At 42.3% G+C, this 24,374-nt stretch overlaps 2 protein-coding genes across 2 annotated transcripts; one reads left to right on the forward strand and one right to left on the reverse strand.

Annotated features, from left to right (window-relative positions):
* Positions 1-4,437: 4,437 nt before the first annotated feature.
* On the reverse strand, positions 4,438-10,217 carry CD24 (CD24 molecule). The gene is made up of 2 exons (XM_082756115.1): positions 10,088-10,217; positions 4,438-8,010 (listed from the first exon to the last, which is right to left on the reverse strand). Exons 1-2 carry the CDS (start codon positions 10,154-10,156, stop codon positions 7,828-7,830), a joined length of 252 nt encoding a protein of 83 aa, XP_082612241.1. The 5' UTR covers positions 10,157-10,217; the 3' UTR covers positions 4,438-7,827.
* A 9,511-nt stretch (positions 10,218-19,728) lies between these two features.
* Positions 19,729-23,303, forward strand: MTRES1 (mitochondrial transcription rescue factor 1). The gene is made up of 4 exons (XM_082755780.1): positions 19,729-19,819; positions 20,550-20,988; positions 21,774-21,846; positions 22,950-23,303. The coding sequence occupies exons 2-4, from the start codon at positions 20,558-20,560 to the stop codon at positions 23,124-23,126; spliced, it is 681 nt and encodes a 226-aa protein (XP_082611906.1). The 5' UTR covers positions 19,729-19,819; positions 20,550-20,557; the 3' UTR covers positions 23,127-23,303.
* The last annotated feature ends 1,071 nt before the right edge of the window (positions 23,304-24,374 follow it).

The following is a 24,374-nucleotide window of genomic DNA, read 5'->3' on the forward strand; positions in this document are numbered from 1 at the left end:
GATCCCAGCCCACCTCTGCCTTCTCCCAACCCACCCTCCTTTTCAAGATAGTGAAAGACTCAATGAAATCCCAGTTTGTCCTCCTTTTCCTAGACTGATTAAACACAGTTCTCTACAGCTTTCCTCTTACAGTACATGTCCCAAGTCTGACACCACCTCTGTGGCTTTCTTCTGGTCTTTCTGTCTACTCTTGTGCTGGTGGGATCCCATGCTGAGCACTGTGTTGTGAATGCAGTCCCACTGGAGTCAAATGAAGGGTAATAATCGTTTCTCCCAACCTGCTCTGGATGCTCTTGAGCTGAGGAGTTCACAAGTGCGTGCCACCACCGCGGGCTCCAGCTTCAGCTTCCACCCTGGGGAGAAACCTGCTGCTCTGGTCCCAGCCCCGGGCTTGCCCTGATCCTAATCTGCAGCCAGCAGCTCCCTCTTGCCCCAAGGGGGCTGCAGGGCAGTGGAGCCTTGCCTGCTGCAGGTGGGAGGGCAGAGGGCCTCATTGCCCCCACAGCCCCAAGGCTTGTGACTCTGCACTGCCACTGCCTCCTTCAACCCTGTCATTACTCTGTTTTCTCCTTGTTACCCTAATTCCAGCCCCTTTTGTTTTCCCCCTCTCTACCTTCCCCAGTTCTCCTTCCCATCCCAGCCCTCTAGGCAAACAACTGGATGCTGTTGCACCAAGTACCTCCAGACTTGCATTTAAGGCAACCTGTTTTTAACAGCAGAGACAGTGATCATCCCCCCCTGCCCTGCAGTGAGGAGGTGATTACCCCGAGGGAGGTGGAGGGGACAGGGAGGAGATCCTGCGTGGGCAGGCAACATCATCATCCCTTGCTCCCAGCGAAGTCTCGCCATGAACCTGCAAGCTTTTCAGGGCTGAGACTACCTCATCTCATAGTTTTAGTGTGGCAATAACGTAAACGATAAGAGTAAATACCACATTTCAGTGTCCTTGGAATTCAAATTTGAAGGGTCCAGCCGAAGAAAATGCAGCTTGCCAGAGTCCCAGTTCATCAGCCTCTCACTCAAGCCTCTCTTTCAGCTCCCATTTTTTCCAAAATCAGCACAAACCTGCAGTTCAGCTCTTCAGCACTGGGTCAACCCTAACCTGGGGCCTGAGCAAGCCCCCAAGGCATCCCTGGTCTTAACTACCTGAAGAGCCTGGCTGCCTGCAGGGCACTGCCCCCATTGTGGGGGCCTCTCCCCGTGGCAGGAATGCTGGCAAGCGATGGAGAACAGGCAAAGCTGAACTCAAAAAAACCTTCCACCTTCCTGTAGCACAGGTGAGAATAACCACCGTGATGGAAAGGTGTTTCCTTGATGGAAAGGTCTTTCCAAACAAGAGCATCTCCTGCAACAGAGGAAGCAAGAAAAACAAAAAAAGAAAGGAACTCAACTGTCATTTCCCTGAAAAGAGAGCAGAGACCCCAGAAGATCCATAAAAGCTTTCAGTATCGTTACTAATTTACATGGAAAACAGTCAGGCTGCAACCCACAAGGATACTAACTTCAACAGGAACTAGAAGTCAGACACCAAATTACCTTTGAAGACAGGGGCTTTAATTACGGCTGTTACGGAAAGCAATGTAAAACCTTCTGACGAACAGCTAATGGCTGGTAGGGGTTTTGCAGACACTCGGCAGTGACTGCCTCTGCTTGGAGGAGTGCACGACATAAGACCAGAGAAAAACACAAGCAAAGTAGAAGCTGAACAGTACCATGCTGCATCGCTGAGTGAGAACAAACATGTTAAATGGAAACACGTTGAAATAGTCAATCAAATCCCAGACCCATATCAGCTAGCTAGTGATATCCGCAAATCCCTAGCATATAGGATCACATGCTTTGGGATCAAGCCTGATGGACAGCTCAGGTCACAGGAGTTTACGTTTACCAGTTTCTCCACCATGCTGGCAATGTCCCCTTGCTTACTGCGAAACTGTGGCAGAGGCCTTAGATCAATGACACATTACCAGGGCTAAGTTAATGTGGAGTTTGCATTGTGTCCTAGAAACAACCGAGTGCTGTTTTGATAATTTAATTTCAGTAAAAGCACAGACTGGCAGGAAAAAATAATAATAAACCTGGCAATATTTCATGGTGGCTCATTTTCTGCTAGTACTTTACAAGAGTGCACACCTTATGGGAGCCTAAGAAGTTCAGAATGGAGGCAAAGAATAATTTCAAGTTGAAAAACTCTGCCATGCTGCACGTAGTTTTCTATTAGTTTCCTGAAACAGGAAGGAGCAAAATAAGAGTAGCGAGATTAGCCTAAAAATGGAATTGGATGATATCGCTGTAAGCTTATGAAAAGACACTAGCTGCCAGCAAATTTTAGAAAACACCAGGAAGATTTGTAGATAGTAGGTATAGTAGATACGTGACAGCAAATACCATCTTCATGTCTTAGGGCATTAATGCCATCTTGTCTTTCCATTGCCCTCACAGTCCTGCCAAAGCCTAGATCCTCTTCTTGCTTGTTTAAAACTTGTTTGTAGCTAAGCATTAAAACCTTGGAACTGCCACGTTAGAGCCAAGGCTCCATCGAGACTGCTTTTGTGCTATTAACATACCCCAAGCCAGCTTCTCAAGGGAGAAAGCCCTAAACAGCTAGCAGGTCATCTGCTTGCAGGGGAAATTCTCCCTGACTCCTAACCATTGAAGGTCCCCAACACGTGAGTTTACATCCAACTTAAAATTGGTTTTTTAATCCTTGCTATTCTGGCTCTGAACACTCGATCAGTTTTGAATCCTACAGGTCTGATCAATCAGCGTTTGTTATTGTGCTCTGGTAGACGTACCTCCCCAGCCTCAAAGCCGTATCTGATCCAACAAAACCAAAATCTGTGTTCTATGTAATTCAGTAGAAAAAAACCATGCAGGTTTTGTCATGGGCAGCTTACACATTTCAGTATTATGACTGCAGCCTGTAAGTCCAAATTGTGCACCGTAAGCAATCTGAAAAATGCCCAAGCTGTGTTTTCAGCGGCAGCTGTTGAAAAGAGGGAAACAGAACAATTGCTTTAAAGAGGCGTTGCTTCCTTTAATAATTTGTGCCACATAAAGAATACTTTTCACACCAGGTCATTCAAGAGAGATTTTGGTGGAATGCGATCATTCAGTTTATGCAGCAAAACCAAGCTACCACGATTTAATTCTGCTGCGTGCTCAATTTTTATATTGTATCCCCATTAGTCGTTAAAGCACAGCTCCCGCTAAGCTGAAAGCATGAAAGGGTCTCGGATCGCTTCTGAAAAGCTTGAAAATGTTTTATTCATGTATTTATAGCACATACATTGGAGGGAGTGCTGCTGGATTCAAAAGAGATTTGAATGGCCCTTCCTAGACGCGATTTTGTTAGATCAGGGTTGTGGTCGGGCTGGATTAAATTAACTATGTTTTTCTTCAGCTCCAGGTCACTCATTACAGACGTTTTGATGAAGACTAAGCCGGAGCAATTATGCATTCATGAGCAGGAAGCTGAGGGCTTGGCTTGGAAAAGCGAAGGCTGATAACCAACGCAAGGATCAAGTATCTTTCCCAAGGCTACCGCGTCATGGTGGAAGCAGCCCGTCTCAGAGCACGTCTTGCAGACAGCCTCGTGCTCTCAGAGCTGCTGCAGATAACACGATGGGTTTCAAGTCCCCAGCTTCTCCACCCGCCAGGGCACGGCAGGCCCGTACGGCGCGCAGAATGCAGCGTGTGCGATATAATGAAGGGCTTTGTGCCGCTGCGAGGCAGAGCCGACAGATCCCATTTCAAAGTTATCTGTAATGCAAAAACAAGAAATGTTTCCAGCTGGATCTGTTACAACACAGTGGCTGAACGAGCACGTCTGCCACCTAAGTCATTTCAGTCATGCAGGGCGAGTCACATCCCTGCGGAGCCTGAATGCACACCAAGTGCAAATCGCTCTGCAACACCTCCGATACCCGCGTGCTTATATACGGCCTCACTCGCAGGTAGAAGGTGTCACTGAGAGCTGTGCCGTGGAGCCTGGTGTAACCCGAGTGCAGGGAAACGCTGACTTGGGCAGATGCATGACAAGGGCCAGGCCCTGCAAGTGTTGGGTCCCAGGAGCCCTCCCACAGCCCGAGAGGCTGCCTCAGAGCTGCTCTCCGGAGAAAGCACTCCGTGCTAATGAAATTACACAGTGCTCCTACCTCCAGAGCATTTGCATCGCATGAGCAAATCCCAAGCATCCAAGGGCTTCGGCTAAAAGCATCTTGCAAACAAGGAGGCCACTAGCAGAAGCTCTTGGGTTGTTGTGAATTAAATTATGTGGCCTGGGATACTTCACCACCTGGAGATTTTCACTGAATGAAAGATGCTCAAAGCCCCTGCGTTTTTCTGAAACAGATGAAGACTGATTTGAAAAAAAAAAAAAAGTAAGGAATGTAATTTTGTGGAGGAATGAACAGTAGGCTGCACACAAACCTTAAGTGCTCGCTGTGGGTTATTTCGTTCAAACAATAATGCTATACTTTATTCAGGACATATGTGGCTAGCACATTTACAAGGAAAGCAGTGCCATGCATCAAACAGAAGAATCGTTTCAGTCATTGCGATATACATTATCCAGACACGTTCCAGCTGGGCAGATTTGTGAAAGTGAGAGGCATAGGTAAGAGCTGGTTCCACTTATTAGAGGTGTCATTTAAAAAAAATGGGAGAGTCATGAAGTAGGGAGGCTATGTTCTCCTCCCTGGCCTCCCGCCTTCCCCTTCTGTTAAATAAATCCATCAAGCTCTCTTTCTCCACGTGGATTTCTTCGTCAGTGATTCCATTGTTCTGTGATGGAAGGGAACAAAGGTGACCCGAGCATTTTTCCTAAATCGGTCGTCTGGTCTGGCGAAAACTCGAGAGTTTAAATATGCCTAAATGCTATTAAAAAGCAATCTGTCCCTATTTCTTTTTTTTAATCAAAAGAAAAAAACACCACCAATTAAACCAACCATCCCAGTCCATTTAAATACTTAGCAAATGCTGAACTCCAGGCATATTCCTCTGTTTCATTCATTTTGCTGATACTTCATAGAACAAAGGCCTATCATCGCAGCCTTTGTTCTCAGTCTCTGAATGTTTGTGTTTTCAAGGTTGTTTTACCAAAAAGATAGACAGCCAGGTAGCTGTTGGTATAGCATTTTATCTTCATGCTTCCTTCTAGAAGCACTGAGAGGGAAGCTAAATAAGGGAACAATGCGCTCCCATAGTCCCCGCAGATTCCAAGATAGGCTCAAACAGCGAGCTTTGATAAACCCCTTCTGCTTCTTGGGTTTGTTCAGCCTACTGGAAAAGTAAAGGAACACCATCAAAGGGCTGCCGCTCTGCCTTCCCTCCTGAGCCTCAGGAGGCCTCTCTGGGGGCCTCTCTCCCACCGAAAAAAATGCAGTGTTGTGCAGCCTGCCTAAGTAGCTGGGCATTTTTAAGTGCCTTGCTCCATATGTAGGGAGTAAAGATGATCATGCAGAACACAGGGTTATTAGAAAGGAGCATAACTGGAAAAAAAAACACAACTCTGGAATGTCCTGAACTGTAAATACCTGTGTTTTGAGTTCTGATTCAGTTTATTTTTTGCTCTATTGCACATACTACTGCTTCTTCTAGCCTCTGTCCTTCATCAAGCATGGTGAAACTTGTATTATTAGAATACTCCTATTATATTAATGTAGCGTGTGGGAGTCAGAAACCTCAAGCAGTTAATTCACAGGCTCCATAACCACAAGCTGAAAAACAGCTTTAGCTGTTATAAGGGAAATAACTCACTGCCCCAAGAAGAAACAAAGGAAAACTCTGTTTAAGCACCGTTTGCCTAAAATGAAAGCATGCTACTTTGAAAGGGAAGAGTAATAAATACAGAAAAGCTACTCGTTAGCAATATTAACAAAATCTCACTCACTGATTTCAGAGTAGAATCCAGGCTCGTAATGTCACTAAACCTTCGAGAGAGAAATAAAACTAATACACGTCAGTGTTTCTAGACCTTGAGGTTTTTAATCACATACACTGCCTTGCTTAACAGCTCATTCACTTAACGCAGGCAAGTTACAAGATCTTGCAGGAGTGTCTGGAAGTGCACCTGGAATGCATTGCCTGTCCACTGCTTTATTTACAGGTTCCCCCTCCTCCCCCCCACTGAAAATCAGTAGCTAGTAAATCAAAGCATAATTACACAAACACAAAAATACAATCATTAACAGTTTACTCAATACAAATGATAAGCAGAAGGAAATGCCATGTATACTCACTGACAGGAATTTGTGTTAGTTTGCTACTAGTATCTGATAACCTGGATTGGTGGTAATGTAACTGGAAGATGTGGATTTAAAAAAAATTGGGAGCCACTTTCATTTGACATGATCTTATACCGAGATAGATATCTATATACAGAGTGATATGATCATATGCGCTCCTGTTTTATCAACTTTTTTCTTCATCAGGTGTTAAGGTAGATGAACTTCCTTAACAGAGCTTGCTTTGATCAACTACCAGATGCTATTATCTAAAGGGTTGAATGATACAGAAACAATCTGTGCAAGTGTAGCAGTTTTGATTCAGAAAGTTGTTTAAAAAGTATTTACAAAGGTCATTTTTAAATTGATTAAATTAAGACTCCAGTCTTCAGATTCCAAACACCTAATCATGTAATGTCTTATTTTTTTTTGGCGTTTTTCTCTCCTCTCCCCATTCCTTCTCCCCACCACAAATATTAGCCCATGTTTAAAGTAAACCATCACAATGAAAACTCTTCAAAACAAACAGTAAGTTATTCACTTTGTGCCCAAAAAAAAAAAAAAAAAGCAGCACTAAAACATTACTCAAGAGGTTCTATAAATCCTTCATAATTAAGGAAAGTTCCAGGAGCAAAAAAGGACTTGTACAACTTGTAGAACTGGGAGGAGAAATAGGGGAAAGAGGAGATTGTTATCCCTTGACTTTTTTTTTTTTGTCTGAACTTCATTTACAAAAAGCTCCTGGTACTTTTCCCAATGTTTCCACACCTCATTACTCTGGCACATAGGGTTTAATATATGAACAATTTAAATAAAATGTCAAAACCAAATCCCCATGGTAAATAATTCAACTCTTAGGAAAACCCTTGACTGTTGATTTTCAACGTTTCAAAACTAGCCCTGCCTGACTAGCCATTTGGTTAGAACTCAGAAATAAAAATAAGGATTATTACAAAATTTGGAGTTCTGTTTTAGTCTCATAGCAACTTCATACAAATTAAAACTAGAAGAGACCCTTCTCACTGTTACTTTGTCTTTCGCATACATTCTTACTACCCATTGATTTTAACCATGCAGGCTGTGAAAGGAACAGAACCATTTGAGCTTTTCTGTGTTTTCTAGCATTTCTATGAGCTACTGACTTTAATGAACTTAAAAGGAAGATAAAAATCTCTTCAAGTTGTCATTCTAAGTGGTAGATAAAGTCTCTAGCCTTCTGCCTTGGTGAGGTGTTATCATCCAACCTGGACAACAACAAGGACACTGCATTTCTTCTCAGCTTTAAATTGGGAGGAGTTGTCAATACTGTCTTTTTGCTTCCATCTTGTACTTCGAATTCAAACTCATCTGGTGAGAGAGCTCATTTTACCTCCTGGCTGAAGTTGGTCACATCCTTTTCATATTGGGTCAGCTCTGGAAAGTGAGAGCAGCAGGTGATTCTCTAGGTCAGACAGGTACTAATTACAGTATGGAGTGGAACCAAGCCGGTTTGATGCAGAGTTTGGACTGATTCATTTTCATGCTGGGTCGAAGATCTAGCCATCTCAGATGGTTCAGGAAACTGGGTGGGGAGTGGTAGCCATTTCCCTGCCAGAGTCTCTTAACAGCAAAAATACAGAAGGGAAACTGAGAGAATGAAAAGGAGGCTTGTGGCAGAGTGAAGGCAATTTCCATGTCCGTGAGGGGTGGTACTGTTCAGTGAATTTACGACAGCTGACAAAGTGGAAGCTGCTGAAGAATTGTTTGAAGGTGTTGGACTTGTTCCATTGGGATTGCAGTAGATCTAGAATGTGGGTAGAAAAAGTTAAATAGAAGTGTTTTTTTTTTGTTTTTTTTTTTTTTTTTTAAATCAGAAGACAAATTAGTAGTAATTAACAACACGTAGCAACACACAGTACTCATATAATACAGTTGTTCATGCCTCTTGTTGTACAGAGAAGGACAGAGTTGTTTAATAAGTCCTGTTTCTGGAATTCAAAAGAAATAAATCTAACATTTTCCTAAATGCTTTCTGTTACGGAGCTATAGTTTTACCAAAACCCTGCAACAAAACAGAGTAGAGAAGTAGGTTTCAAAAAAAAAAAAACTCAAAAATCTATGAAATGTAGAGCAATTCTTTTAATAAAAGACTTCCAGATAACTGCATGAATCCATTGTCTTAGCAGATTGAGCCACAAATAAAAATATGAGCAAACAGTGGAGAACCTATTGATTTTATTTCTGTAACTGCGTTGGGTATCCCTTTCAAGCAACAGAAGGGCTTGTGTAAATGGACTTCTCTTTTCAGCCTCACATCTCTTATCTTGCTATGGTAGCACTGAACCACAGAACTTAAAACAATGGAATTATACTGATTAAATCACAACCTACTGGCATGCTAGAGCAGACATAAGAAATGCAGTGGAAAGTCTGTATAACACTAATAAATGAAGATTCTGACAGAAAGCAAGGTAAAAAAAGTCTCCTTCCACTCCTCCCCAAATTATAGGGGTAGAACATTAAAATTTTGCACTTTTTAATTTTGTTGTCAAGCTATGTCCTACACATGTACAGGAAAATTTTCAAAGCTAAATTAATGTGTTCTTCTCTCCTAGAAAAGAATGTGCGATACACAAGGATGAAAAGCAAGAGCAAGAATAATGTATCTGCTCCTGAAAAAGTATAGTTTGGCAAACTTGGCTTCAGTTCTGTGGCAGGAAACTTGCATTGTACCAGAGCTTTCTGGTACACAATGGTAGACTCAGCTAAAGTAAAAATATTTTCTAAAAGAACACCTACTTTAATAAATACCCTCCATAAAAGGTCTTTATTGTTGTATTACCAGTGCTATCAAAAGTGTTAAATACCCTTAACAGAAATACATATATATAAATAATAGCTCAGTGCTGAAGCCATTAAATCAATGCTAAATTTATTTGAATCTTGCATGGCCATACCCTTGGAGCATTTTCTACTGAACAAAAGAACGTCACAGAAAAATATTGTGCCCATGTACAGCTTCTGGTAGTTAGGATTTTGGGCAACGAGGAACATGCTGGAAGCCATTCAGGACTGCAGGACTTAAAAATAAATAAATAAAAAATAAAAATCACGGTGTGGAAGTTTCTGTTGAAAGCAGCCAAAGCAATAAATACTGAATTGCAGAAGAAACCTCCTAATCAGCTTGCAGGATGCGAGTCCCAACCTACTCCGGATTTTTTTTTTCAGCCTTCACACAATATCCAGCACACTTGAGTTATATCATTTTTGTTATCTTTGTTTTGAAGACAAAGCCTAGTGGCACATGCATGCCTACAAAAGAGAGGGGTGCCACGATATCATGATATAAGGGACCTCCGACAAAGTACGATCCTGCTCTACAGAGGACAATGGAAAAGGCAAGACGTTCTCCTTTATAAAGAAAGGGGTTAAAAATATTTAAAAGAGCCTCCAGAAAGCTCTTTGTTTGATGTTTCCCTACTGCTGTCTCACCGACCCTTCCCCACAGGGGGTCTGTAGAGCTCAGTGCCTGGGAGCAGCGATGCCGCTCCCCCTCAGCAAGCCCCCCACTCCTACCATGCCCTAAACACCAGGACCTCCCCCAAACCCCAGATGCGACTCGGAGCAGGGTCTCGCTGCACCCCCAGCTCATTTCTTCCTGAAATTAACCCAGCTTTGGAGGCACCTCACAGCCCCACCGCCGCCCCCCGAGCCCTGTCCCCCACCCAGGGCAGCGAGATGGCGGCGGCCGCTCCCTCAGGAGCCCCCCGAGCCTGAGGGGACACAGCGGCTGCGGGACACCGGGGGGCTGAGGAGGGCTCAGGAGGGCTGGGGATGGCTCGGGAGGGCTCGCTCGCCCCCGTCCCACCGCCGGGGCTCACCTGCGTGGGTAGGATGAGCGCCAGGAGCAGGAGCCCCAAGCCGAGCCGCGCCGCCAGCGCCGTCCCCATGCCCGTCACTGCTGTCCCGCTGCCGTCCCCACACCGCTTTCTCCCACCTCTGGTGGCTGCGAGCGACCCGGCTGCGCCGCTCAGCCGCGCCCGGCCTTTTTATGGCCGCCGTGACGCCCTGCCACCGCCTTCCCCCTCCTCCACACACCTCAGACCCGCCCTCAGCGCCTCCCGGCCCGGCATGGCTGGGCACGGCCTGCCCGCGCCCCCCGCCGACCGCCGCTGCCTCCCCCACGGGCTCCTGAGGGCTGCCCCCGGCTGCGTGGTGGAGGGTGTGAGGCGCGGGGTGGCAAAATACTCCGAGATCAACTCTTATGTTTGTGAAAACATCACATTTTTATTAAAATATCATCAAATGATAGGGGGACAGGTGAAGAAAGCCGTGTTTCCAGATGGTAGCAGCAGGGCTGAGGAGGCGCGGGCGGTGTCGTGGCTGTGTTGTAAATCCTCCCTCAGCTCACCCAAGATACTCTGCCTCGCCAAACGATCAGGCAGGTGTCTTGGTGTACAGATAAATCATCAAAATGGTCTGAATCCGCTTTGTAAGCTACAAAAAGACACTGGTGTGCTTCACTTTGTAAAGACACTTTGTAAGCTACAAAAAGACACGGTTTCATTCTGGAAGTGGTTACTTCTATTTAAAAGAAGATGCCCAGTTGTCTTTAGTTCAAACTAATCAATAGGTTTTAAAAAGTGTTTGTGTTTATCCCAGAACAAACTGTGAAGAGATACATGTGTTAAGCAATACACGCCTGACTCATTTGCTGTCCCCAGCGCCAGGACTGCTTTCCGTGAGCGTCCTCAGGCGTTGCTAGAACTTGGTCTTGAGGCACTGGAAACACAGATGGTTGTGCTGCAGGACCAGATGCCGGGGCTTGTGCTAGGCAAAAATTTATAATCCTAAAGCCAGTCCCACCCTAATTGTTTTAGAACACCTAACAAAGCTATAGCCACTTGATTTTCTAGGAATGGTGGCGTTTTGCAAGCTGTATTACCCCATATGCAATCCTTAATCTGTACCAAGATGGAAGATCTTTGGAGAGTTACACAAAGCCCGAAGCACACCTGGAGTAGTGTTTCCATGGTTTTGGTGCTTGCTTGTGTTTTAAATCCCTGAACACAGTCAGAGTCAAGTTCCTAACTGCTAGAGGCATAGTCTATACATAGGGGAACTCCGAGAAGAGTCATCAAACTGAGGATTTTCTGGTTTTGAATATTTCCTGGCTGTCTGCTTCAAGCTGGTTATTGGGGAAGTTGGGTTTTTGTGATTGTAGAGAGATAATAGGAAAAAAAAAAAAAAAAAAAAAAAAAAAAGGAACTGTGATCAACTTAAATTAAAAGAAGGATGACAATGCTGAGAACATCTTGTTACCACTTTTCCTTGCAAACAGGTTGCTTTAGTTGTCACAGTTAACATGAAACCACAAATGGGAGAGAGAAAGTCACCTTTTCACCCTGCGGACATGGATACCACCACAAAAGGTGAAATTCCCTGTGGGAGAAGTCACGTGAACCACAGCAATAAGCGAGGGCTTAGACTATTCTATCACCAGATCCCTGTTCTGCCACTGGAGGAGCTGCCAAAGGAAAGCAACCCTGCCAGGGCTCTCCGATATTCTTCTCCACAATGAAGAATATTCTTGTGTAAAGTGAACTAAGACAGTTTCCATTATAACCTCTCCCACCTGGTATGGGATGAAAGGCAGTGTTGCATGATCCCCTTGGGACCATAGCTGGCTGTTCAGGTTACAGCAGCAGCTGAGACACCTTAAAATCAAAGCTGGGATGGCTGGGAATGATGGAATAACACCCAGACGCCTTTCCCATTCTCTCTACCCAGCGCACCTTGCCTGCGGTCTGGAACTATGTCTGCAAAAAGTGAGGCTGGTGCAAGGTTCTTGTAAGGTAACGTGAATCTATACAACATTATATTACTGCTAATTATTATACAGTATATCACACTTCTGCCATTTTAACAAATTACACTAAAAATGGGGGTGTCTTCTTGCTAAAAAATATTATAAAGTCTGTTCCTTTCTTTTAAATAAAGAAAAATGCAGATGCTTTAAAATATTTGGAAGAAGTGATAAGTTACTAAAATAATGTAACTACATAAAGGTTACGTTCTGAGGCCAAAAACCACACCTTTCTGAATTACTCCTGAAATCCTAATGCAAATAAGGAAATATATTAGCAGCAAGGAAGAAGCACTACAATATTTAAGTGCAAGATTTTTTATTTAAGTGCAATGATAAAAGTCCAAACTTTTGTTATTGGGAATGATAATGTCTACATCCCATTATATTTCTACAACCAACTCCTCCCATTCAGTAAAGCTGCAATATCCATGATTTCTCCTGAACCCACAAATCCTAAAATGATCTAGCATTCACCTAATCACACCTATTTCCAAAATCTTTGCTTTTTTCATCTGAAGCCTCTAATGAATTCTGTTAGAGATATACCTGATCAAGACACTAGGACCCAACATATGGATATTTCTACAGAGGCAAGAAGTACTGTAATTGAGTTTAGAACTGCAAAAGTGAAGCACTGCTATCTGGTGGCCAATAGACACTTCTGAATTATTTTTTATTATTATTATTTTTTCCCTCAGAAAAGAAAATACACTCTCTCAGAACAATCACACATCCTTTGATAGCTGTGTGTTTTCATGATGCTGACATATGTTGTTCAATGCCATTGTTAAATCTCTCATTGTTCTGCTTCCTTTGTTTTTCTAGGTTGGAACAGCACTCAGCATCTCTACCAGTTAAATACATAACATACGATGAGAAAGCTTAACAAAGAGAAGGGCTAAAGCTACTTCAATCCTTTGGATTAAATATAAGTTAATTTGTATATCCCAATGGTGAGTTTTAAGTAGATTTAACTTTGCAAAAGACAATTCACAATCTAGTGAACAGAAGCAAAACTCATGCTGTTTTGTATAATACATTAGCAAACAGGATTGGCTGAAATGACAGGCAGAAAAAAAAAAAAAAAAAAAGAAAAGAAAAAAAAAAGTCATCTATAAAAGCGAGCACAGAAGTAGTCTCTGAGACTAGTAAAGTAAAAATACTTAACACTGATGTAAAAGTACTAGAAAGCAATGTAGTTAAATTTGGACAAGCTTTAGTTAAATAGGTGCAGTCAGAGCACTGAGTGGAAATCATGAGAACTGATTTTGACTTAACCATTAATTTACTCTTGCCTTTATCTACCAGTCTCAATTCATTTAAGCTTAAATATTTTAGGAGCATCAATTGCCAATGAGAATTGCTGGATCTTGAGCTGCCAACCAGCTCTTCACTTTCCTTGGCTGTGTATAGACTGAAACTTTCTACACACTGTGGCACATCCCAGGGTCTTCAACCATTTTAAGCTCATTCCAGGGTGCACTGCAGCTCTCAGTACTCACTCAGCTATATTATGAGCTATTTTAGTTAATCCCCGACTGTGAGCATGTTATGCATTTATGTTTTAGGTTCTGATCTTTTTACAAAGGAGATCTTTGAAGAGGGAAATCCAGCCTGTACTGTCTAGCCTACATATGCTGATCTATGCTGACATCCTCTGGTGATAAGTTTCTTTGATGTCCATTTTTGCCATAAGGGTTGTGCCTTGAGAAACTCACAGGTCCATATTCTCTAATCTATAGAAACACTGTCTTTTCATAAGCTAGGCTGGCTCTTCTTTTGCTACTTGTTAGTGGGAAGGACTCACCTTGAGGGAGCATCAAGGCTCCAGCCACAAAATCAAAACTCACCAGCTTTTTTGAAGCATCCTTCATTACAGCTGGACCTTTCTTACAAATGCACCTTCACTGGCATTGCAGAACGAGACTGAAATACTGATGGGAGGTGGCTGGCTGAAACTCATTTTAGACATCTGGACAATATAGTTTGGCACAAATCTTGGTTAAGCACTCGGAAAATATTTTGAGGATTATGTTCCTTCTTCTAGTGGAGACTTTATATTCATTTTTTGGTTAGTAGAGCTTTTAATGGAAGGCAGGGTTGGTGGAATTGTAAATCTTCACTTGGTATTAAATGATGATTGGACTCCGCTACACACATCTTCAGACATGAGCCTTGTTGCCATGATTCAGACCATCACTATACCAGGATTCCAGCATGGTTTCTGTCGTATGTCAATCTGAGGCAAAAAAACATCAGGCTGCTTAACTAGAGATAAGTAGTTATGGAGGTAAGCTAAACAATGATTTCCAGACCCAGAATCGTAAGACTGAAAGTTTGACCAGAATTGACATTGTGATTCTGGGAATACTCTCAACAAGAAATGCTGAGGATAAGAATTGCTGTCTGTCCTGGTTTTGGCTGGGATATTCCTGTGAATATAGCAATGGGTTGTTTGATTTCCCAGTCAACTTCAAGGGACGGTGTCGGCTTGTATGGCACAGTGTGGCTTCAGATCTGTCCAAAAGCACACCTTTCTCTCGAAGTCAAATAAGCTCTTGGGTGACATCAATACAAACAGATTAGAAGTAACAGAGCCTGTTCTTTGGCCTTCAGGCCAACTCGCATGTCTAGCCACAACCATACTCTTAAACTCTCCTAGCCTCCAGAAAAGGGTGGCTGAATCTAAATTGCCTGTTGGAAGGCAGCTGTCCCCAGCCTGGGCCAACCCCTAAATCATGCTCAGGAATTATTTGGTCTCACGTTACTAGATAATGGGACAAAACCAAACCAGGGCTTTCCTTTAGCTCATGAGGCTTAATGTCAGATTAGAAATCTATAGACATGAAGACGTAAAAAGGATCAAAAGTCAATTTCTCCATCTTCTGATCTGAGGCAAGTTTAAACATTATTCTCAGACAACTTCAGTGAAGGGTATTCCACAGTCCATAGGTCCCCTGTTTCTTCGTTAAACCACCTGTACAGAAAGTGTCTCTTAATAGATGTCTTTGTTGAAAATTTAAAGTAGCAATCTGTTATGTCACTGTAGTAAAGCTCACAGATAGTAATGACAGTCAAATTTATAACAAACTGTTTTAGCAATTGAAAACCTATCAACCACCTCGCTTTGGAAGGAAAGAAGGCTCACCTTAGAGCAACCATCTACATCAAGTGGATCTCCCTGGAAACTTTTGATGGTGAAGAGAAGCGATGTAATTTATCTCATTCCGACATAGACATCTGAAACAGATGAATCACATCCTGGAGGTGCCTACATCACTCTCAAAACTGACTAGATGGTTAGTTCAGACATTTGTCATGGAGTTTTTTCCTTATTTTGAGGAACAGGTCCAGTTCCTTCAACCTTTTTTTAACAGAATTTCTAAACCTCATGCATTTTTGTTGCTTTCCTTTGCACTCTCAGGTCCATCAGGTGCAGAGAAAGTTGGAGCCCTTTGTTTATTTATTTATTTATTATTATTTATTTTATTTATTAATGCACATGCACAAATATGACTCAAAAATGCATAGATGAACAAGATCTAGAAGCTACTCCTCCCATTTCATCTTAGAAAAAGGGACTAGTTGGGGATTCAAAAGTTCCTACTATGTGATTTACACAATCTTTTATACCTCTGGACCTGGACACTGTGAAAGGACAAGATGTCCTTGACTCCAAATGATATGATTATCCATCCCTATTGCACCTTTATTTATATTATTTGCTTTTTTATATATCAAAAGTGTATTGCAGCCTACAGATACATTTCTATTTCCTGATGCAATAATGTTTACAAATGCTAATCAAAATAATGTTGTCTCTGAGTCACAATGGAAGCTGAAGTACTTTGAACATCCTTTTTTCTGCTTTTAAAAGGAAACCCAACACAAAAGATAATAAAAAGAAAGAAAGAAAGAAAGAAAGAAAGAAAGAAAGAAAGAAAGAAAGAAAGAAAGAAAGAAAGAAAGAAAGAAAGAAAGAAAGAAAGAAAGAAAGAAAGGAAGGAAGGAAGGAAGGAAGGAAGGAAGGAAGGAAGGAAGGAAGGAAGGAAGGAAGGAAGGAAGGAAGGAAGGAAGGAAGGAAGGAAGGAAGGAAGGAAGGAAGGAAGGAAGGAAGGAAGGAAGGAAGGAAGGAAGGAAGGAAGGAAGAAAAAGAAAAAGTAATAGAGAATAACAAATCTTCAATTGTACACAGATGGAGGAACAATCTAAAATCCCTCATTGGAAATTAATTATGTTAGACTCATACATGCATATATCTCAAATTAGTTGCTATTAATTAGAGAAGAGAACATTATATTCTAAGTAGTAAAGCCATTATTCTGGGGAGAATACAGGGGAAACAGAGGTAAACAAATAATTCAAACTAATTAACATTTGCTCATGGAATATGTAGTTGTTAAGGCTAATAAGTAAGTTTCGAATAACAAATGCTTAATTGATTACTTTTTCTTTTTATTACATTTGCCACCTGCTGTTAGTGGGAGCTAGGCAAATCCTAGAGCAGCAACAAAAGCCAGCAGGACCTGAACATGTTCGCTGCAGAATGAATGAAAGTCTGAAAGCTGGTGTTAAAAAATAGAACATTAACTTGCACTTCAAAACCAAAGACATTGTTTTTTATATAATTAGCAAACAAGGAAGTGAGAGAAAATAAAAAAAATAAAAAAAAAAAAAAAAAAAAAGGAAAAGAAAAAGAAAAAGAAAAAAAACCCACAAATTTTATTGCAAAACTCTCACCAAACTTGGGAGATTTAATTAGCAGTGGAACTATGGAGCCTTTAACCTCTGGGTAGCTGGAATGAATACCAGGCTGGCTGATGGAAGTTTTCCTCTCATATACTTAACCACTGGTGTAACACTGATTTTCACTGTCAAGGAGACTATTAATTTCTGGTTTAGGTGGGTCACTATGGTCAGATTTATTAGGGTGGCCTCTATCAGCTTCTTTAGTCTGCGCTGCCCACCTCGATTTTCTTTCTGATTATAGCTCAGTGTGGTGTTATATTGTAAGAGAGACAATTGGTTGGCTGAAAAAAGCCAAATTAGTGAAAAGGACGAATAAAAAAAGGAATGCTACTTTAGCAAGTGGATCTCCACCACTTAAAGAAATGTAAAATCCGTCTATGATGTATAAGTTGAGTTTTCAATGAACAGGTAAGCTGCAAGGAAAAAGGGTCTGTGAGACCTCGTTCACCTCCAGAAAGGGATTCTGTGTGCAGGATGCCAAAGTGGCTGCAGGAAAAAGTGACAGAAATTTGTAATACCATTGTTACTGGAAGAGCTTAAGTGGTAACACAAAGGGTCAGTAAGAATTTCTGCTGCATGCCAGGTTTTCAGAGATGTACTTTAGAGAAAGAGACGGTAAGATTGTATGGACATGGATTGGATGCAAACAACAAGCTAGAGAAATTGTCTCCAGACTATGGACTAAGAAAAGAAAGCATCTAAGCAGTTACAGAAGGTATGTAGTACAGGAAGAGGTGAGTTAGTGGTCAGGGCGATTATTATTATTAGTTCATTATTTAAATGAATATGGGCAAAGTTAAAGGCAGTGCTCAAACGGGGACACTGTTTTTCTAGGCCATGCACAGAACTGTCCAGTCACCTCCTCGCTGCACCTTGAGATAAGCAGCGTCCTTTAAAGGTTGAGTGTGGTTCCAGCAAAGTATTGCTGAAGATAAATCCGCAGTGACAAGTAATCTGGTGAGATGGGCACTGTGTGGAGAGTTATAGCAGTGGAGTTCATGGCTGCTAACAGGGCTGGAACAGCTATACAGTGATCTTGATGTTATTTCAAGATGCAATGAGTATCAGCAGATCTACTGCTGTCACTTGCCTGACCTTGCAGAAAAATAAAGGTAACAAAAATCCCTAGGCAGTGGAGGAGTTCTTGGCTACCGATTCCAATACACAGGTCAAATGTTACTAAGAATTTTCTCTCTGAGCTATCAAAACAAGATGACTGAATGTCATAGAGTGTATATTGCAGTGTACAAAACAAAAACGATAAAGAAGAGAGGAACTCCATCGAAAAAATGAAGCAATTGTATGAGAAAACCATGGAAAGGTAATACATCTTGGTCTGGCTAATTTCTCACTTGATCTTCAAAAGGTTACATAGATTACTATTAATCTGCCTGAGCTGAACAATCAGTTTCTTACCAAAGCCAAAATTTTTAATTGTATGTTGCTGAGGTGTCATGTGATATTTATATATATATATATATCTTAAAATCACTTCAAGTCAGTTTAAATAACATATTTTTCAGATATGTGTATGACTAGCATGTTTTTGAAAAAAACTTTTGAGCTCGTGAGCCTTTTACAGGGAGCTATTCACTGCCATCTAATGGTAACGTGGAAAATGACATAAATTACACTACGGGCTTTACCCAGTGCTAACATTTTGGTTACAATTGCAGTTTGATATAATGAAAGTATGAATAGTGAATATTACCTTCATTTTTGTCTTCGTGGTCATTAAAAATTCACTTTAAAAAAAAAAAAAACACACCAGGCTGGGTGTTGCCAAGACGGCACGTGGCTGGAGTACAAATCTTGAATGAGGGCTTTGATGTCTCCTCATACTCTGTGGCATGGAGAGAAGCAGATGGCAAGGAGACCCGTGTGACATGTTCCTCTGTGAACCAGGGCTGAATAAATCCTGACAAACCCCCTGGTAAGGCCAGAGAGAAAATATGAACGTGGTGTACCTTCTAACTAGAACAGCTAGAGCTGGACCATGTAGCTGGCCTGGGAAATGAAGCAAGTGTGACAGAGGTGATGTCTGTGTTTGGAGTTGTGCAATGAGGAGATAAATCAGAGGCATGATGCCTGCTCATGACAACCAAGTTACATTTTCTGTCTGACTGCAGAGGGACCTGTCTGAGGGCAATGCAATTAACCTTCTGCAAACTCGAAGGCCTGCAGGAGAGGCTACTGAACAGTGAATTGATTGCTTTCTGTTTGTTAAAGGGACCATTATATCACGGCGTCTGAGAAATACAAAAGACAGAAACACTTTAAACAAGTTCTTTACATTGCCTTTCGGTACGAGGATGCAATAAAAATGTGTAATGCCAGATTAGCCTAGAAAGGTTAATTTTAATTAACAAAGATATCTTCACTCTTAGCAAAGTTAGAGCGTGACTTTAATCCTATGGGAGGTAAATCACATTCTAAGAGCTCTGAAAAGAGTGGGTTGCATGGAAAAGTAGTTTTTCTGTTTGTTTTGTTTGTCTTGTTTTTGTTTTTTCCCTGATAAGGATGTGTATATATTTTAAGATGTATCAATGGAAAGTATGAAAAAGCAAGCAGTTATGTTCCCAACTGAGATTGGTCAGAATCTCACAGAACTGGGCATATTTAAAGAACTGGGGTATTTATGCTTATTCCAAAAAAAAAAAAATTGGATATTTGAAATACAAAAAAGACATAAAGATGTTTGCAGTGTCCTCTCCAGCGAGGTTTCCAAGGAGGGGAGACAGCTTTGCAGAGGGATTGCTCCACGACAACACATCCCTGACATAAAAAAATCCTCGTTCGAGTGTTTTATGACAGAACATGCTGGTGTAAAACTAAGCGATCAATTACAACCCCCGTGTTAATTGCTCGGCCCCACAGCCTCGCCGAGGCGGTGCGCCAGGGGGCGCCGGCCATGGGCTGAGCCTGGGCCTGCGGCCTGCCGGCGGCGGCGAGGGGACGGCGGCGGGCCCGGGCCTGAGGCTCGGCGGGGACCCAGGTAACCGAGCCCGGGGCCCCCCGGGGAGGGCTCCGGGAGGGAGCCGGGGCCCCGGGGCCGGGGATGGGGCCGCAGGGGGCCGCGGGCTGGAGGGAGCCGGCAGCGGGGCCGCGGCCCTTGGCGCCCGCGGGGGCCCCTTGGAGCCGGCCGGGGAGGCGGGGGGAGGCGGCCGCCGTGTTGTGGGGCGGCTCGGCAGCCCCTGGGAGCGGCTGGGAGGGGATTTGGATAAAATAAAGTAAATATAAAAATAAATGTAAATAAGCACTAATAAGTGTTGGAGTGGTCATACAGCCCCGCCGGGCAGCTGGCCCCGCGCTGAGGAGAGGGGTGGGTCTTCCGCGAGCGCTGCGCCCGCCTAAATTTCCAGCTTCATCCCAGATACTTCATAATAACATATATAAAAATAAATAAATAAATAAAAGGCGTGGGGTTGTGGTCCTGGCCGATACTCGAGGCCTTTTCCCTCCCATAGCTGAAGGCACACGGCAAGGAACTCCTTCAGGATTCACTTGTGGAGAGGGAAGGGAGACCCCGGTCTCGTGAAGGAAACAGGTGTCAGGCTGCACACACACACACATAAAGCTCATTAAAAACCATCTCACAGCCCAGCTGCTGGGAACGTGGGGTGCTGTGTGTGTTCCTGCCTGCTATACCCCTCAGAGAGGCTCCCTCTAGGGCTCCTCTCCCCAGGCGCTGCTTGTTTTTGCTAAGGGTGTTTGTTTTATTTTAGGGTATGCTATGACTGGCTTCAGGCTCCCCATCACTGCTCTCAGAAAGCTGAACGTCTGGTTTGGACTGTGGGAGAGATTCCCCTCTAACAAACTGTTTCCCTCGTGGAGAAGAAGCATATTCTGCAGCTGCCAAGCAAGCACAGCAGCCTACAGAAGGTATTTCAGCTTTTCGCCAGTAAAACGATGTGCGTTAAGACTTTCCCCGGAGTATATCTCAGTACTGTCTCTGCGTAACAAAAGCAGCAAAAGCTCCAAAAGGAATAGACAAACTGTACAAGAAGAGGAAGAGGAGGAAGAGGAAGGTGAAGAAGAAAGCGATTTGGAGGATGCATTTGAAAATGACCCCAATGTAGTAAAAGATTATAAAGACCTTGAAAAAGTAGTGCAGTCCCTTCGATACGATGTGATCATGAAAGCTGGCCTAGACATTGCAAGAAAGTAAGTATGGAAGAAGATCTGCTAATGAGAAAGATGTCATGTATCTAAACGCTGAGTTTTGATGCCCTTTTTTGCTGGGATAACTCAGCATTTTGTCAGCGTAGCTGTTTTGACTACCTAAAAACAGTTTTTGGATGTATGAGGTGTTCTTGTTTGTTTCAGGCATTTTCTATCACTTATCACTTACTTATAATGAAGAAAACACAAAATGGTATGCTAAGTAATACAAAAAGATCTGGTTTGAGAGAGAGGGAACAAAATGATATGCTTTTTAACGGGTGCCAGAATAGATGAGGGTAAGTATAAACCTAGTGTACCAAGTCAGCCAGGTATATGTACACTCTAAAAATAATATCACAAAATATGATCTGATGCAACCTACTTACATTAGCCTTATAAGGCTTATATAGCCTTATATTGCAGTGTTGTTAGTAGCTGAATATTATTATAATTTGATCACTTAAAATGATGACACTGGCTGGTGTAGGACAGGGGACGTTATTTGTTGGATATTCAGCAGGCAGGTCTTTGTAAACAGCTTTTGGTTGCTTGCACATGTGGCACAGAGCACCTATAGTCTACTATTGCGTTTAATATCTGTGAAAGACTTCTTTACCTCCAGCTCAAGTCTGTTCTGTCCCAAAATAAATCTGTCCTTTATGCGCATATTAGAGTTGTGGAAATTAGTCTTGCATGTGAATGGTTTTCTTGTGTATCTGCAAAGAAATAATTGCATTTGTTCTGCTGCGTTACTGTAAATGCAATAAAACCTTGTTTTTCTTCAGTAAAGTAGAAGATGCATTCTACAATAATGAACTCAGGCTGAATGGAGAAAAACTATGGAAGAAAAGTAGAACTGTAAGACTTTTTCAAATTTAATTATTTTAATGCAGTACAAGCAAATAACTAAGGCGTGACCTCTTCTTCTCACTCCTTTTACTTGGGTCAGAAGAGGTAACCACTAAATTGCTCTGGGAATGTGAATGGCATTGCTAACAGCACTTCCAGCTTTGTGTGTGTGTTTGTGACTGTGATTCCGGGGTTAAAACTCTGTTCCTTAAGGCAGACAGGAGAGTCGTGGTATTAAAAAGTAAAAATTAGGGCTGAAAGTAAAGAGAAAGCCGGTGGCAGCAATGACAGAACTTTGCAAGCTGCTGAAGGAAGCGATGATGCTTATGAGGTTGATGGAGTAGGAATGAGTAATGTGAGATATTAGTGGAGCAGGCATAGGATTAAAGAAAAAGTTTGATGATAGAAAGGAATTGAAACTGAGGAAAGCTTTTGAAGCTGAGGAAAGGTTATTTTACCTGTAACAGAGCACGCAACATGTATAGAAGAGGTGAAAGGGTTGCAGGCCCAGCTGGTCGTGCTCTTTCACACCAGAGCTCACTCAAATGGTGACAAAGATGCCTCTATACACCTTTTATGTGAGGGTGACCTAGGTGGCAGTTATTGTGGTCGAAAGGCAACAAGAAGATAAGTTCTTAATTCCTGATCCCCTCAAGTCAGGGCTAGTTTTTGAGAGGCACACTGCTTTTGTGGAATTTGAAAAGGCCACAGTGAAAAGACCACCAGCACTCTGTTCTTTACATCAGTTTAAGATGTTTTGAAAGAGGGAGAATTTTGCATTTTGCTGTTTTGAGTCTATGTTGATACAAAAAGATTGGCAGGGAACATCATTCAGTAAAAATGAATAAAAAAAATGCTACCTTACACCTTTTTCACAGTTGGGTGTCAGCTGTAAAACAGGAAAGGCAAACCTTTTGGCAGAGAACATCATGAGGAGACGCTTAATTGCTAATTGCTAGGGCTTTCCTAGAAGGAGCTACAGTGGGTCTAGATAGCCTGCCTTCCTCCTCACCTATAAGAATAAGACTGTTATGTGGAAAGAAAGGAACACAATTAAAATTGCACGCAAAGGGAGTGTTTTATGATCACTCATGTTCTCTTTCTGTTTCCAGGTGAAAATTGGTGACACGCTGGATCTCTTAGTAGGGGAAGATAAGGAAACAGGAACCGCTGTAGTTATGCGAGTAGTCTTAAAAAAAGTATCTGACAAGACTGAAAGTGAAAAATACAAAGTAATTTTGAGGCGTTGGAAAAACTTAAAGGTGCCCAAACAGGATGTACTTAAGTAACAGGGAGTTGCATGTGGCAGCGTGGGCTTTTTTTGCAGAAAACCATATCATTTGTTGTTAAATACGAATTTTGGTTAAACAAAATGACAGTGCCCTTTTTTAAGGGCTTGCTTTAGAATGTTATCTCCTTACGCTGTGTGCATCAATATTGCTGCAATAAAAACCTGTCACTTTTCACTGTTAGTCGTGTTTCATTATATTGGGGAATAAAACACCCAGCCCTTTTATTTGCAGGCAGTTTCCTTGCAGATATTATAAATAATGAATCAATAAAGGCTAATTTGATCACTGTTTAATTGCTGTCTAGTTTTATTAATCAGGTTATATTAAAGCTGGTACCACAACAAGCAGAGCTGCTCTCTTAGCCATGTCTCTAGAGCCATTAAATATTTTGGATTAAAAAAATATGTAAAATTACTTCCTTTCTTAATTATTGGTTTGATCCTGGTTAACAATACCAACTCCCCTTGCTTCTGTACCAAGAATACAAAAATTATTTATTGCAGCTGCATGTTTTTAAGCAGGAAACGTGACAGTGCCAGCATTAATCAAGGTAGATACTCTCTTATGGAGAAGGCAGCTCAGTGAGGAGACATGCGGGGTGCTCGTTTTCACCATTCAAGTAACCATGCAGAGGAAAAGGGAATCTCAGGTTCTGTCACATACTTATTTCAGCCATGGACCTAAAGTATTTATTATTCAGGTGGCTGCAGAGATCCAAGCAAAAAAAGGTAATACTGTGATTAAAAGCTTCCGTCTGTATTACTACAGGAAAATACTGTCTCTTATGGCAGGCATCTCGAGTAATCGCCCACACTTGTAAGGCTGAACATATGCTTCTTCCAACAGAAACAGTTTATTTGACGAGTGGTGGTGCAGAATTTTATTCTGTTTATATGTGCTTAACTTCCACACGCAGGCGTGTGTGTAGAGGGAGCTGGCCTGTGGGAGCAGGCAGCCACTTCTCCAGTCCACAATCTGCTCCCAGCGTCACCTGAAGAACCCAGAGGGAAGGAGATAGCTTGGAACAGGAGGAGCAGCATACACCGGGCCACTTTTTGGTGGATATTCCTGAAATTTAAGTGTGCAGACAAAAAAAATCAAACATAGTGCACTGGAATATCAGGTACACGAGTAAACAACTGGATTGCTGCTGCATAAAACATCAGTGACATGGAGAGGAAGCAACGGTGCTCACCTTGCCAGGAGCACACGGGACCTGTCGGGTTCAACCACCAGCTGCAGGGC

The sequence above is a fragment of the Aythya marila genome, assembly GCF_965140915.1.
Source record: "Aythya marila genome assembly, chromosome: 3".
Taxonomy (NCBI): Eukaryota; Metazoa; Chordata; class Aves; order Anseriformes; family Anatidae; genus Aythya; species Aythya marila.

Bases quoted from the DNA above. Each gene is read 5' to 3' on its own strand.
- CD24 (XM_082756115.1), bottom strand. From the start codon at position 10,156: ATGGGGACGGCGCTGGCGGCGCGGCTCGGCTTGGGGCTCCTGCTCCTG. The intron at 8,011-10,087 runs GTGAGCCCCGGC...CCCACATTCTAG, and splicing joins CGCTCATCCTACCCACGCAG to ATCTACTGCAATCCCAATGG.
- MTRES1 (XM_082755780.1), top strand. From the start codon at position 20,558: ATGACTGGCTTCAGGCTCCCCATCACTGCTCTCAGAAAGCTGAACGTC. The intron at 20,989-21,773 runs GTAAGTATGGAA...GTTTTTCTTCAG, and splicing joins GGCCTAGACATTGCAAGAAA to TAAAGTAGAAGATGCATTCT. The intron at 21,847-22,949 runs GTAAGACTTTTT...TTCTGTTTCCAG, and splicing joins TATGGAAGAAAAGTAGAACT to GTGAAAATTGGTGACACGCT.